The following is a 14637-nucleotide window of genomic DNA, read 5'->3' on the forward strand; positions in this document are numbered from 1 at the left end:
GGGACCGTCCCGCCCATGATCCCCACGCCTGCGCAGACCCGCTTAACCCGAGCCGTGCGGGGCGGTGCCTCCACTTGCTCTTTTGCGCCTGCGTTTTCCGTGACGCTCTCCCGCCCTCCGCCCCCGCGCTGCGTAGCCCTGCGTTCCACGCGCCGCCGGGCTTGGGCTGGGGACCCTGACTCCTCGGTCCAGTGAGACGCCTCGGTCCAGTGAGGCGCTTCGGTGGAGGGCCGGGAGGGCCGGGAGATCCTGGTACGGGGACGGAGCTGAGGCACAGCAGCAGGGGAGATGGATCCGAGGTTCCATTTATTCTCTTTTATTTTTTAACTTTAGGCAGGGCTTGCGCAGAAAGGAGAGATCAGAGGAGTGAGACAGGATCAGGACTAGGGCGTACGATTTATCCGAGGCTCCCCGGCTCCCCTCCCAGTCCAGAGAGGCTTAGAGTGGCCTGCCGCGACAGGGCAGTGGAGAGCGTGAAAGGCAAAAGTTGGCACCCGAAGAGTAATGATGTGGCTGCAAGGGCACCGTCGTCGTTGGGCACCTTCTGCAGACGGGCGCATAATAATTACACCTCTGGAGACAATGATGGAAACTGGGCCCCAATAGATGGAGAAAGGAGAGTGAAGATGAGGCTTCTTGTGGAGTGGAGAGGCAGAGGATACCTAGAGAGAGGTGTGGTGTAAAGAACCAGTTTTCCTGAGTGGCAGAAGGATTCAGGGCCATCTGCCAATAGGCAGGATCATTGTCTCAGATTGCCGCTAGATGGTGGTGCTGTTCTGGAAGCATTCCAGTGGGACCCTGAGCAAGTCTAGACAATGCCGGGCATTTCCCACCCCCACCCAACTCCCTCAAGAATTTGGGGGCTGGATGGAGACTAAGAGCAAGATATTCTACTACCTCTTTAATATCCATGAATTCAAAGTCCTGGGGGTGGGCGGGGGGGGACAAAGGAGGAAGGGAGAGTCATGAGCTGTCAAACCTGGGATTCCAGTCAAACCCAGAAGAGGCCTCTGTTCCTGACTGTTCCCTGTCCTTTGTCTAGTCAGCTCTTGGCTGTCTCCAAAATGAACCCACCCTGGTCTTCCAAGCTCAGAACCACCTTTTACAACACAATCACAGTTTCACAAGCCCCAGGAAGGTTCCATGTGGAGAGAGGCTAAGTTTCGCCCTTGCCCGGGGGATTGTGACACTCAGGGTATCCCCCTGGTGTAAATGGAAGACACCTGAGAAAAAGGAGGAAAGAGATGCTCAGTGAAGCACGGCCATCAGGATACTCTGACGTTTCACCCTCCTCCAGCTCAACCTTGTTTCTGCCTCCTGTAAGGACCAAGGTATTCTGTCCTTCACTCCTCAGCTCTGCCTCTACACCCACGCTTCTTCCAACCCCCTGCTGTAGCCCCCCACCACCAGTGCCCCAGGTCAGAGATCCCCTGCTCTCCTCGCATCCACCCTCCGCTGCTCACCCACCTCTCAGGCTCTCACCTGCGCTGTAACAGCTATTGTAGGCCCAGTCGGGGTTGGAGGGCATGCTTCGTATACATCGGAATAGAGTCTCCTGCCTTCCCTGGCCCTCCCGGGATACCACCTGACCCATGGTGAAAGTCACATCATGAAACAAGACCTGGCAGGGAAGGGAGGAGATGAAGAAAACGGGATAGTGTGGCTCAGGTCTGGGCGGCCTCAGGAGCCCTGACAAGGGAGCCGAGGAATGAAGAAGGGCCCTCTAAGTTGGGTATGCATCGGAGTTGGGAACCCTCAGTGCTGGGGCATAAGGCTTTGGGAGAACAGGCCTCCAGGCCCTCAGGTGAGGCTCGGGGGGTGTTTGGGGTTACCTGGCTGTACAGCAGATAAATTCCAGCATCCCAGACTCGAATGACATATCCTTGGGCCTCCAGGCCTCTCCCTCGCCAGAGAGCTGGTTGCCACATCACCTCAGTCACATCAGAGTCCTCTGGAGGCAAGGAGTGTGGCAGTCAGGATTTCTGTGCACACTCAGACACTTTGTCCTCTAACGTTCTCTTGGGCCCACGTGCCAGCCCCACAGTTCCTAGATTTTGCCTCTCCTCAAAAGCCATTATTGAAAATAGTGCTCACCCTTGGAGGTGATGTTAACGGGAACAAGATGAAGGACTGAGCGCTTCTCTGGGGAGAGAAGGAGGAAATCTCAGCGGCGCCCACCTGCCCCCGTTGCCCTGTTGTCAGCCTTCCACCCTCACCCCTGGCTCAGGGTCTCAGTCTCCAAATCCCCGTGCTGCTCGATCACCTCCCACCCCTGCTGCACCCCGGGGGCCTCACTCTTCTGTTTTTTGGTGAGCACTGCTCTCCTCCTCCGGGATCTCTCCCCATTCTCCCCGGCTTCCACGCCATCAGAGCTCTGCCCATGGAAAGAGGGTCAGGGTTAGGCTGAGATGCAAGGGTCCCAGGAAGCCTTTCCCCCAGGCCTCCCCCGCCCCGCGAATGCCTCACATCTCTCCTGCACCTTTCCCCAGCAACCTGAGTCTTGGTGCTGGCTGTCCTCCAGGATCTGTTAGGTACGAGAAGCATTAATCTTTTAACAATTTCCTTTCCTGGAATGGTTGCTCCCTTGACCTCCAAACCTGGGACCCTCTCTTGCACCCACTGAAAACTTTGCAGACCAGGCGGCTGGAACCAAGAGGCCTGGAGACCACCCTGCCACCCATCCTTCTCTTCCAGACACCCTTCTCCCCTCACTCACCTGCTCCCGGGGGCTCAGCCACAGATACCCTTCCCCCTTCTCGGAGGGCCCTCCGGTCCTCTGCAGCCGGCTCACCTCTCTCCTTAAGGTCTGCAGCTCTGTTTGTTGGGTCAGCAGAACCATGGCACAAGCCACAGCCCCCAGAGCCGCCCCCCAACTCAACCAGAGGGCAACTGAGAGGGCCGGCTCTCGGACTGGGCCCCCCATGTCTCCCGGGGGCCCTTTGGGGGCTAGTAAAGAAGGAGATGAGGTCGGCATGAGCTGGGGACCCTGCCAACAGCTGTAGCCTCAGGAGTGGGGTAGCAAGGAGGTGACGGGGAGGGTCGGGGTGCAGGCAGTGGTGCAGAAGGGAAGAAGGGCGTTACGCAAGGGAGAAATAAAAAGGAACTTGAGAATAAAAAGGAGGGAGGCAGAAAGCAAGCTCGGGGCACTGTTGGTGCTCCTGGCACCCCGCTGCGGGGCCAGTGTTGTCCTGAGACCCCTCACCCTCCTCCAGCCTCAGGAGAATTTGGTGTCAGTCTCTCTAAGAAGGACAGGGCTGCCAGTGACACCCAGGAGGAGCGGCCAGAGCGCAGGAACCCCAGGGCGGCCCCAGAAGTGGGGGAGGGAAGGTTGGCTGGCTATGGGGCATGGTGCCAGGAGCCGGGATGGAGGGACGAGCTGGGCAGCATTGAGGGTCAAGGGGTGAGAGTGGAAGACCCTCTGGCCCGGGCACAGGCCAGATCTCGGGGGCAGTTTGCTGAGAGAGACCAAAGGTGGGAAAGAAGGGGAGGGCGTCAGCAGGGAGGAGAACCAGGGTCGCGGAAGCAAGAAACTGGCTGAGTTCTGGGGTTAAGGCCAGGCCGGGTGTGTTGGAATAAGGCCTGCACTACTCCCTGTGTGCTGAACTTGGCAGGCAGGACTTCCTGTTTCCCAAGAAAAGCTCTTACATAAGGCTCTGGACAAAGAGAGAAAGAGACAGCCCATGCACCCTGCCACTGTAGGATTCCTCCCTGGGCCCAAGGACGCAGGTGTCCGTGTTCCCGGGCCCTGGCGTCCCGCTTCCTGCCCCTGAGCCCCCATGCTGGGCCTGCTCCCACCCCGCGTCCCAGCCAGGGCTTGTGCCAGCACCTGCTGAAGTCTCCGAGGCTGCCAGGAGGAAGGGCTGCTGTTCCTCCCAGCCCAGGGATTCCCCGCAGGAGGAAGCCCGCCTCCTATAGGTAAATGAGGCTGCTTCTGCTGGACCTTGGGCAGAGGATTGATTTTTTTTCCTGGCAGTTTGCCTTTCGACTCTCTGCTCATGCTTGGGGGTTAGAGGCATGTAGGTCCCCACTCCCAAGCCTGGACATCGCCCTGGAATCCCGGGCGTCCTGCCCCCCACTCCCCAATTCCCAGACCCCCTTCGCATGGCCCTCAGCTACCCCGAGGATGTCCCCTAAGGCCCAATAAAGAGAGCGACCATGACTTATTCTCTTTAATATCCACTTATCAACATTTTGTCACAATAATAATAAAAATAATATCTGTTTTAAAAATCCACAGGGAATTATCAGGGGAGGAATTATCATGTCTTGGTCTCTTACCCCTCACATTCGGGAACTCCTGGCCTAGTCCCAGTCTCTCTGGCATCCAGCCCCTCTCAGTGCCTGAGGAGGGGTATTCAGGACCCATCGTCACCCAGAGTACAGTAAACACTGTGTCCTGGGGGGGGCTGCGGCCAGGGTAGGGAGTCAGGAGATAAATGGGGGTTTGGGAGCTAGTGAGGTGGAGCTGGAGGTGCGGGGGAGCTGTCAAGAGATGAGGGGACTATTTCTGTGGCATGGACATCTCTTGAGCATGCCCTGGCAGCCTACAGAGGGAGAGGCAGATCTGGGGGAGGGGCCGCTCAGGGTGGGCAGAGGGGACTTGGGTGCTCAGAGAGCTGCCGTGGGGAGCCAGCGGCCTTGGCAAACCATCGGGAGACCAGGGCCCCCTCAGTGAACTTGGAAGAGTCCAAAGTAGGTGAGGAAGGGGGCAGCCTTGAGATGGGCCCAGGGGAGGGTGCGGATCCGCAGGGAGGACCCTGGCCGCAGGGGCAACAGCCCGGACACCTGGCAGAGACGGAGCTGGGGCCCGAGGGAACTGGCCGCTGTGGCCGAGAACTCCTCCAGGCAGCGCAGGGCCAGCGTGTCATCCACCAGCAGGTCCAGCTTCAGGTAGACAGCCTTCCCCTCATCAAAGTGCACCTGGGGGAGGGGGGAGGGGGCGGGGGGGCGGAGTCCAGGCCTCTGCTTGCCCTGGGCTCCTGTCCAGCCCAGACCCCAAGCTCCGCCTCCCCACCTTTAACTTGCCCCCTCCCCTTAAGCCCAGCCCTTCTCCCTCAGTTCCTGCTCTACCCGTGGAGCCAGGTGGGGCTTACCTGACAGTACAGGTAGTACAGCCCAGCCCGGGTGACCATAAATTGCCCGCTCTGGCGGTCATAGCGCAGTGGGTTGGAGCTGTTGATTTTGGCCTCTTCCCAGCCACTCACCGTCCCGTCCACACCTGAATGTGGATGTTCAGAGACAGGGGGAAATCCCTTTATAGAACTTTCTCACACTCCCCAGCCACTGAGTTTATAAACCTTTGGGCCTACCTTACCCAGAAGATATCTAGAGGGCCCAGGGCAAGGGAGGCTCCAGGGCCTAGGGAGCTGGGAGTGTAATAGGAAGTTCGGTGAAGAAACCCAACATATATGACCAGAAGCAAACAGGGCAAGTTGTCACCAGCCACTTCTGGGGAGAAGAGGAGGATTGAAGAAGCGTGGGGGCTTTTATAGTTTGTGTCTGTATTGTTTGCTCTTCTAGTTGGAGAATGTATCTATGCATTACTTGAATCATACGTTACTTGGATTATTAAAATTAAAAATAAGAGAAAAGGAAAATATGAAAAAAAAGCTAAAAAGAGGGGAAAAAAGAAAAAAAAATTAAAAATAATAAAATGGTACCCAAATGTCCATCCATTGATGAATGGATAAGGAAAATTGTGTTAAGTCCATACGGTGAGATATGATTCAGCCATAAAAAGAAATGCAGTAATGGGACTTCCCTGGCAGTCCAGTGGTTAAGACTCTGCACTTCCACTTCAGGGGTTGTGGGTTCGATCCTTGGCTGGGGAACTAAGATCCCACAAGCCACGTGCTGGGGCCAGGGGGCGGGGGGGGGCAGAAAAAAGAAATGGAATACTAATACACACTACAATATGAAGGAACCTTGAAAACATTCTGCTAAGTGAAAGAAGCCAGTCACAAAGGATCACGTATTATATGATTTCTATGAAATGTCCAAGTAAGCAAATATATAGAGATAGAAAGTAGATTTGTGGTTGCTTAGAGCTGGGGGGATCACGAAAATAGGGTGGTGGGTAAAGGGTACAGGGTTTCTTTTCGAGGTAATGAAAACTCTCTAAAATTACCGTAGTGATGATCTCACAACTCTGTGAATATACTAAAAACTTAATTGTACACTTTAAACAGACGAATTATATAGAATGTGAATTATATCTCAATAAAGCTGTTACCAAAAACAAAAAAAAGTCTAGAGTGAGGGTAATTGCAAATTGTAAAGAAGATAAATAATCAAATGACAGAGCAGCGTCTCAAGTGGCTTCCCAGGTCCTCTATGGGCTGCCCCTGTTTACCTCTCGCATCTAATCTCACACATTCCTCCAAGTCACAAGACTCTAGCCACTCCGGCCCACTTTCTGTTCCTGCTGCGCACCAAGCTCATTGTTTCCACAGGGCTTTTACTGCTCTTCCCTCCCCACAGGATTCCCCCCCTGCCTGGCCCCTTCTGTCAGACTGGTCTCTCTGAGAGACCTCCCCAGTCCTCCCAGCCTGAAATAGCTCGTCTCCGATAATCTCTCCTCCACCCACCCCGTTTCTCTCACAGCAGTCACCAAGGAGGGAAATCATTTTATTTCCTTCTGTGATAGTTTGGGGTCTGACTCCCCCAGGGGGCAGAGGTATTGGTCTTGTTACTGCACCCCAGACCCTGGAGCTGGGCCTGCCCTGAGTGGGCACCAAGCACACGCTGATGGGAAGATAGAGGGAAGGAAGCGGCCATGGCAACAGCTCTCTCGTTTGGGTCCACGGGCCACTCTCCAGGGCTCCACTGGCTTCATCTCAGTAGCCTGGCCAGCTTCCTTCCCCAGCAGCCCCACCCTCTGCCTGCCCCAGAGCGCTGTCCTTGTTGCTTTCTCAAGGAGAACATAATGCTCGCAGGGCATTTTCATCCCCACCTAGGGGTTCCCTTGGGCTTTATTTTGCAGACTCCAACCTGAGTCTCCAGCCCTGCCCTTTCCTGCCCCTCCTGACTCTGCTTACCTGCCTGCCATCAGAATAGCCCCTGGCACCTCAAACTCACCTAGATGAAAACTGAGCCTGGTCCTCCCCCATCCCAAACTTGCTTGACTGTCTGCATTCCACACTGGGTTCCTGGTTCTACCTCTTAACCAGGCACCCAAGCCACTCTTTCCTTTACCAGTTTCATTCACTGATCACCAGTTTCCAGCAATTCTGCACCTAAATAGCGCTGTCTCCCTCCCTGGTCTGGCCCCTGCCCCTTCTCACTGGGACTCTTCCCAGCCTGCTTCCTCTTTGGACTCCCTGTTTCCAGTCTTGCCTGGTCCAGTTTACTCGCTACGCGACACAGAGCCACAGAGTGACGTTTCTAAAATGCAGATGCGAGCCTGTCTCTCTTGTTTTGACCTCAGGATAACTTCCAGATTCCATTTGTGACCTGGCTCCATATTCTTCTCTGGCCTCACCCCATGTTGCTCTTCTAGTTCTGTCTCCTCAGCCACATCGAGCTGCTCCGGTCCCCCAGCCTCATCATACTCTTGGCAGACTTGGGGCTTTTGCACAAGTGGCCCCTGCCCCCTGTCCATCTCACACTCACACTTCAAGGCCCACACCTTCCTGGGGAAGGAGTCCCGTACTCCATTGTAAAGTGGTCTTCCTCTGTGCCACCATGAGCCTCTGGCTACTTTCTTTATTGTTCTTGTTGTATCACATTGTAATTTACAAATTTATATGCTTGTCTCTTCTCCTGGACAGCAATTCCTTGTAAATAGGTCTGGGTATTATTCACTGTGGGCACCTAGCCGGGTCCTTACAAACAGTGGGATCTCAGGGCGTGTGTGTTGAGTCAACGAATGAATGAATGTCTGGGTAACCGCTGAAATAAATGGTCCATAGAAGGGAGGAAGGTCGTCGGCCTGGGGCAGGAAGAGTAGGGGGAGAGAAGGAGAGAGGGCATTCCTGGCTAGGGAACCAGTTTGAGCTGGTTGTGGCTAAGGGCATGGTGTGTCTGGGACCGTGGTGTCACTCAGTTTCACAGTCACAACTCATTCCTTACTGCATGGCAGTCGTCTTTCTTTCCCCCACTACACTTGCTTTAGCACCATCTCTCCTGCCCCTGTCTCCCTCGTTCTCCAGAGGATCTAGAAGTCATCAGGTAAGGGCTCCCCCACGTCCTGCCACCGAAACCACAAACCAACCTGTTCTAATGGTTGCCATTGAGCCTCTTATGGTGATGGCATGATGTGTCCCTCTCTTCCTTCTGGAACCCACCCCCTCCCACCTTCTTGATGTTGCCCTGCAGGTTCCCCCACCCACGCACCAGCAGTTGCCTCTCATACAATGTCTGGAACACAAGCACACACTAGCTGGGTTCAAATCCTGGCTCCACCTCTTAGAATCATCATGACCCGGACAAGTTACATCACCTCTATCTATAAAATGGAGATGATTGGATTATCTTCCTTTCAGGACTGTTTGGAGGATTAGATGAGATTAAACACTGAATAAGTATTAGCTAAGACTCATGCAGTATTGTTTATCACTAAAAGGACCAAACTTTTCCTTGATTCACATCCTCCTCTACCTCCTGGCCCATTTCTCTGCTCCTGTCACAGAGAAACTTCTGGAAAGGGTTGTCACTGTCTCCGATTCCTAGTTCCCATTTTCTCTTAACCTAATCCGTGCTGGCTTCCATCCTAACCACACCGACACCGCCCTTGTCAAGGTCACCAGTTGACTTTTAATGTTACCAAACCCAGCGGTCATTTGTCTGTTCTCATCTCATGTGACTGGTCATCTGCATTCAACACAGCCACATCCTCCTTCTTAAAACTGTGTCCCCTCCGAGACTCCAGGACACCACCCTCCCTGGGTTTCTTCCCCTCCCTCTGGCTGCTTCTCAGTCTCTGCTGGGTTCTCCTCCTCTGCTTCACTTGTAAAGGTCCAAGAACCTCAGGGCTTCGCTTATGGAGCCCGTCTTTCCCCTGGGTATCTCATCCAGACCTATAGCTTTAAATACCCCCATCTGGTGATGACTCCTGACCCTACACATCCTGCCCAGGATGTGTACTCTACCGTGTGCAGCCATCTATTTGTGAAACTCACTTGTTTATTATTATGTAGCCACTTAGTTATTATTAGATCTCAAATTCGATTATTAATTTACACACCTCGCAACCTATTTCCTCCCTGGTTAACCCCCATTTTAATAAATGGCACCATTATTCTCAAAGATGCCCAAGTTAAAAATCTAGAAGTCATTTCTGATTCCCCCCCTCTCCCTTATCCTTCTCATCCCCACAGCAAACCCTATCTTCAAGCCACACACTGAATCCATCTACGTCTCTCCATCTCTGCTGCCAGACCCCTAGACTAAGCCACTCTCATGTCTTGCCTCCTGACCTCTCACATGGAAGAGCATTCCAGGTGAGAGAACAGGATGTGCAAAGTCCAGACGAGGCACGCTGATGGGGAGGGGGTGTCAGCCCAGCAAGTGTGGAGAAGGCATAAAGGTGTGCCAGGAAAAGAGGTTGAGAGCAGACCAGGGAGAGGCTGCAATCCAAGCAGAAAAGCAACAGGATAATGGAAGGCGGGCTTCAGGGGGGGCTTAGCTTAGCAACACAGGTGGGACAGAGTAGGCGCGGGGAAAGTCTAGAATAGGGAAGGGACTGGAGAATGAGTTTGAGGTTCCGAGGTCATGGCGCTGAGGTGGGGAGTGGGGTAGGGATGGAAAAGAAGAGCAGAGACTGGAAACATTTGGAGAAAACTGATCAGAGCAAGAAGACTCTTGGAATATGGAGGGCAAAGAAGAGGAAAAAAAAAAATCAAAGATGTTTCTTGGAGACAAGCGAGGGCTAAAGGAGAAGCTGGGCTGGTGGTTTGGGCGGGGGAATCTGCCTGTGCTCTGGGAGGGGAAGGGGCCTCCCCCAGGGTCCTATGTCTGAGTCACGGAGAAAGTTCAGGTTCGGGAGCCTAGAGAAGCGAGCCCTAAGCACTTTCCTGAACTGGCTTCTGGGGTTCTGAGGCTGAAGGCGGGGATGAGGGTGGGAAGTCAAGGTTTTGGGGGGGCCCTTGTCTAGAAGGTCAGTGCTATGGAGGTCAGGGAAGAGCTCAGAGGTGGGGATGGGGTCTCACCCGCCTGCGCTCCGTCCTGTCCCGGTTGTGGGTGAACTGTAAGACACAGGAAAGGGTTGGTGAGCCCCGCCCTGCCCCTCTGCCACCCCTTCTCCCTGGGCATGGTGGCTCAAGGTCACCCACCTTCATAGTGGGCTGCAATTGCTCTGCGCGCCCGTGGTTTCCGGCCTTTAGGTGCTGAGAATCAAAGAAAGACAGATGGGCAAAGCAGTCCCCACGTCTAGAGGGGCCAGGAGCTGCTCTCTCAGCCCCATCCCCCTCAAAACTCTGGCATCCTTATTCTCGTCTAGACTCCTGGCCTCAGAACCTCAGGCCTTATCTTCCTCCATAGGTAGAGCCGCTGCTAATTTATCATCCAAACTGGGATGCTTCTGAGAGCAATAGGGGTGTAATTAATCATCGCTCTGAGCCAACAGGTGTAAGCCAGGACAGCGCCCCGCAAACCTGGATACGTGATCACACAGTCACCCCACTCATCAGTCTCTTTGCTTCTTGGGGTTCAGGCCTCTGACTCCCCCACCTCATCTTCATCAGGACCCCAGGGGTTCTCCTAATTCCTGGCCATCCCGCCTTCACATCTGGGGTAGGGTCTGAAGTGAGAAGCAGGTCTATGCCATGGAAGGAGCTTCAGAGGGAGGGTCAGAATTCTAGGTTCGAGTTTCCATGACTCTGAACCCCCTCCCTCTACTCTCAGGGCCTCAGTTTCTCTATCCGTAAATGAGGATAATGGGTTTTGCTCTGCCTGCTTCACGGGGCTGTTATGATGAACAAAGGCAATAATGAGTCCAGAAGCCACCACAGACCAGCCGCTATTATTATTCCTGAGGTTGGGATAAAGGGCTGCTCACCACTCCTGCGAGGCCGAACCAGTTTCAGGAAAGGCAGGGTATCCTGGCGCTCCTCTGTCTGGGGATTCAGGTCCTAGGGACATTAAGGGCAGGGCTAAACCAGGATCTTGCCAGGGACTCCCAGAGACATAAACTGAGACCGACAGGGGGGCCGTCACGAGAGGCCCCAGCCAGCAAGAGGCACAGAAGTCTTAGGGAGGGATCAAGCCTCTCAGCCAAGAGTGGCCAGGGCCATGAGGAGGCAAGTTCCAGGGTCAGGCCGCAGCCCTCGCCCCTCTTCCCACAACCAGCCACATCCCCCTATTCTGCTCCGCCCAACCAGCCATTGGTACATTGCACACACGCCCACACCCAGTCAGCATGCACAGTGGGTACACGCACCACACACACAGCCAGCATCCCTCTCCCACGCAGACTCCCACACACTCCCACTTCCACCACGGCCACTAAACACTTCATACTCGGCTGACACAAGCGCAGCACAAACCTCTCACACACAGTTGTCACCCTCTCTCTCACGTACCCATGCCCCATGGCGCGGCTGGTGCACACCTCCGCACACGGCTGGCACAACCGGGGCACATCCTGCATCCTCACCCGGCACACACTTCCCATGCCCAGCAGCCCGAGGCCAGCACCCACCCCCACTCACCAGCGGGTCGGGGTCCTCCTCTGCCACCAGCTCCCCCTGGGAAGGCTCCTGCTGGGAAGGAGGCAGCGTCACCCTGTCCTTCTCCACCTGACATCTCACCCTCCACCCATCTTCCTGGCCCCCTGCCCTCGGCCCACCCGGCCCCATCAGCTGCTCGGCAGAGTCCGCTCCTGATCTGCCCAGGGAGGGGTGTGCAGGCGGGCCTCACCTGGGCAGACAGCGATGCCCGGCTCCCCAGGCTGACCACGGCCAGCAGGAGGCCAAGGCAGGCCAGCGCCAGGCCCAGGCCCAGCACGAGCGGGACCAGCAGGGCGGTGCCCGGCTCCCCCCGGCGCCCCCTCCGCCTCTGGCTCCGACGGGCGGCCATGGGGGCGGGGGGCTGTGCCTGCCTCACCGCCCCCCCATCCCGGGACCCGAGGGATCGGGGGAGGGGGAGCCGGCGGGCGGATCGGGCTGGAGAGAGGGAGGGGCCAGGGAAACGGGGCGGGAGGTGGGGGGGTGATGAGGACAGGAAGCCGGACACTGTGTGTGTGTGAGATTAGACTCCGAGCCCGGCCGAGAGCAGTGCACGGAGCGGGGCGCGCGCCGCTCCGCGTGCAGACCACAGAGCGAGTCCCTGCCGGGGGGCACGCACCGCCCGGGCGTGGAAAAGCGGGGCAGTGTTTGTGTGAGTGTGCAGTGGGCGAGATGGGGTGTGCGGCTGAGCGCCCTCCACGCGGCCAGCCGGCGGGAGAGAGGGAGCGAGGACTGAAAGGAGCAGAAACTCCACTCGGGCTGTGTACGGGTGGCCGGGGCGACAGCACTGCAGCTCCTGCAGGTCTAGCCCTGCCCAAGCGAGATTGCTAATTTAGGCCGCCAGACCAAGGTAACTAGGCAATCCCTCAGTCAACACGGTCAGAGGCCAAGGCGCATTTGGATTTTAGCAGCGGCACGAAAGACAATTCTTTCCTGCAAGGGAGGGAAAGAGCCTGAGGGCATCCATTAGCGCGGGTTGGGTTTTCACTTCTTTTAGCAAATCAATTGGTAGTTGATTTAAAGCCTGGGGTCAAGCAGCTGGGGAGAGCAAGCTTCTAGACCTGTGTGCCAGAAACATCGCCCCCCTAACCCCGCCAAGTGTGTTCCCCAAATGCACTTCTCTAGAAACACAGAAGCCACTTAAACAAATAATAGGGCTAACCTGAGCTCAACTGGAGCTACAAGAACTCTTTAAATTTAACGTGGCGCTAAGCCACGTTGCCAAACCAAAACGTAATACCTAACCTAATTGCAGTTACAGCCTCTCCCAGGAGTTGAGTTTTCAACCAATCAGTCTGGAATTTCCTGATCCACTCTAGTGAGGTAGTCTCCAAAAGACTTCCTGGCCCCAAAGGCAAGGGGACCTTGCCTGAAACAATCCTGTCTTTTCTTTTGCTAATAAATGCCTTGTCCCTATAAAAGATCCATTTGGTTCAACTCCTCAGAGGCCTTTCTGCATGTTAAATGAGATGCTGCCCGATTCGTGAATGTTGAATAAAGCCAGCTAGACCTTCAAATTTACTCAGTTGAATTTCATAAAAGCTGGACCCTTTTTGCCATGAATACACTTTTGTAAACGGTAAGACCCTCCAAAGTTCATTTAAACTATGCAGTGTTCACCTCTGCATATTTGCAAAGAAAAGTACTGTATTAGAAAAAAATTCTGTTGCAAAAGTCATAGTTAAACAACAAGGTAAAGCAGTGGTTCTGAACAAGGTAAGGATGTGGAGACCCTTCTTCCTTCCCCCTCTGCTCAGTCCTGCCCACTCCCCCGCTGCCCTCCTGACTTGGTTTCTTTTCTGTTATGGAACCTTTCTGAACCACCTTCCTGCTTCAGGGTCTCAACACCAGTTATTCCCCTTACTTGGAACACTCAGACCACCCTCACCCCTGGTTCAAGTCACTTCAAAGAGAGTTTTCTAGATCATTTTTTAAAATTAGGTTCCCAACTTCCCCCGTTCTCTATTCTTTATTTCCTTCTTAGTTATTTTGTAATGATCTGTTGGTAATTTGTAATGATCTGTTTGGCTACTATCCAACTACATTGTAAAATACAAATTACATATTTCCTGGTTTATCTGCTTATCATCTATCTCTAGAATGTAAACTCTAGGGCTTCCATGGTGGCGCAGTGGTTGAGAGTCCGCCTGCCGATGCAGGGGACACGGGTTCGTGCCCCGATCCCGGAAGATCCCACAAGCCGCGGAGCGGCTGGGCCCGCGAGCCATGGTCGCGGAGCTTGTGTGTCCGGAGCCTGTGCTCCGCAACGGGAGAGGCCACAGCAGTGAGAGGCCCGCGTACAGCAAAAAAAAAAAAAAAAAAAAAGACGAACAATAAACTCTATGAGGACATCAGTCACTACTGTGCTCCCAGCACCTTGTCAAATGCTGGCTCCCCAGATATCACGAGAGCAACCTCGTGATATCTATTTTTTTTTTTGCGCGGTACGCGGGCCTCTCACTGTTGTGGCCTCTCCCATTGCAGAGCACAGGCTCCGGACGTGCAGGCTCAGCAGCCATGGCTCACGGGCCCAGCCGCTCCGCGGCACGTGGGATCTTCCCGGACCCATGTCCCCTGCATAGGCAGGAGGACTCTCAACCACTGCGCCACCAGGGAAGCCCTGATGATATCTTTTTGACAAGATAAAGATATCTCTTTATTGACAAGATAAAGCCAGGTTTATTGCTTACCCCTTGACAGTCTGACAACACTTCACAGGGAGATGAGTAAGGCCATGACATTTATTGAGACTCAAATCTCATTTAAAGGGAGAGAGTCTTTCCATGATGGGGTAGGAGCGGGGGTTGATTAGGGTTGGGGAAGGGTCATGGCGTGATAGTTTAGAATGAACACAGAATAATGAGGATTTTGAGGTGAGGGGTTCAAACAGTCTTAGGGTGCAAACTGTCAGCAATAAATAAGCAATAAAGTTAATTTGCAACATTCATCTTTCTGGGCAAGTCTCTTGGAAAAA

General features: G+C 54.5%; 2 protein-coding genes across 8 annotated transcripts; both read right to left on the minus strand.

Moving 5' to 3' along the window:
• Window positions 1–310: 310 nt before the first annotated feature.
• TNFSF13 (TNF superfamily member 13) lies at window positions 311–4048 on the minus strand. 5 transcript variants are annotated; one of them, XM_060081636.1, is made up of 7 exons: window positions 2717–4046; window positions 2480–2524; window positions 2296–2374; window positions 2095–2142; window positions 1833–1951; window positions 1483–1621; window positions 311–1223 (listed from the first exon to the last, which is right to left on the minus strand). In XM_060081636.1, exons 1-7 carry the CDS (start codon window positions 2972–2974, stop codon window positions 1114–1116), a joined length of 798 nt encoding a protein of 265 aa, XP_059937619.1. In that variant the 5' UTR covers window positions 2975–4046; the 3' UTR covers window positions 311–1113. The 5 variants fall into 5 exon arrangements, with proteins under 5 accessions (XP_059937619.1, XP_059937624.1, XP_059937620.1 ...); XM_060081641.1 differs by lacking the exon at window positions 2480–2524 and having other exon boundaries at window positions 2792–2946; window positions 3203–4038; XM_060081637.1 differs by lacking the exon at window positions 2480–2524 and having other exon boundaries at window positions 2717–4042.
• A 108-nt stretch (window positions 4049–4156) lies between these two features.
• On the minus strand, window positions 4157–12116 carry TNFSF12 (TNF superfamily member 12). 3 transcript variants are annotated; one of them, XM_060081644.1, is made up of 7 exons: window positions 11857–12116; window positions 11649–11699; window positions 10997–11069; window positions 10272–10325; window positions 10149–10184; window positions 5094–5218; window positions 4157–4920 (listed from the first exon to the last, which is right to left on the minus strand). In XM_060081644.1, the coding sequence occupies exons 1-7, from the start codon at window positions 12013–12015 to the stop codon at window positions 4669–4671; spliced, it is 750 nt and encodes a 249-aa protein (XP_059937627.1). In that variant the 5' UTR covers window positions 12016–12116; the 3' UTR covers window positions 4157–4668. The 3 variants fall into 3 exon arrangements, with proteins under 3 accessions (XP_059937627.1, XP_059937625.1, XP_059937626.1); XM_060081642.1 differs by having other exon boundaries at window positions 11649–11696; window positions 11857–12099; XM_060081643.1 differs by lacking the exon at window positions 10149–10184 and having other exon boundaries at window positions 11857–12099.
• Between the last annotated feature and the right edge of the window lie 2521 nt (window positions 12117–14637).

The sequence above is a fragment of the Mesoplodon densirostris genome, chromosome 18 (assembly GCF_025265405.1).
Source record: "Mesoplodon densirostris isolate mMesDen1 chromosome 18, mMesDen1 primary haplotype, whole genome shotgun sequence".
NCBI lineage: Eukaryota > Metazoa > Chordata > Mammalia > Artiodactyla > Ziphiidae > Mesoplodon > Mesoplodon densirostris.

Bases quoted from the DNA above. Each gene is read 5' to 3' on its own strand.
- TNFSF13 (XM_060081636.1), bottom strand. From the start codon at position 2,974: ATGCCGACCTCATCTCCTTCTTTACTAGCCCCCAAAGGGCCCCCGGGA. The intron at 1,622-1,832 runs GTAACCCCAAAC...CTTCCCTGCCAG, and splicing joins TTTATCTGCTGTACAGCCAG to GTCTTGTTTCATGATGTGAC. The intron at 1,224-1,482 runs GTGAGAGCCTGA...CCTTTTTCTCAG, and splicing joins CAATAGCTGTTACAGCGCAG to GTGTCTTCCATTTACACCAG.
- TNFSF12 (XM_060081644.1), bottom strand. From the start codon at position 12,015: ATGGCCGCCCGTCGGAGCCAGAGGCGGAGGGGGCGCCGGGGGGAGCCG. The intron at 10,326-10,996 runs GTGAGCAGCCCT...TTTGATTCTCAG, and splicing joins GGTTCGGCCTCGCAGGAGTG to CACCTAAAGGCCGGAAACCA. The intron at 5,219-10,148 runs GTGAGACCCCAT...ATCCACATTCAG, and splicing joins ACAGGACGGAGCGCAGGCGG to GTGTGGACGGGACGGTGAGT.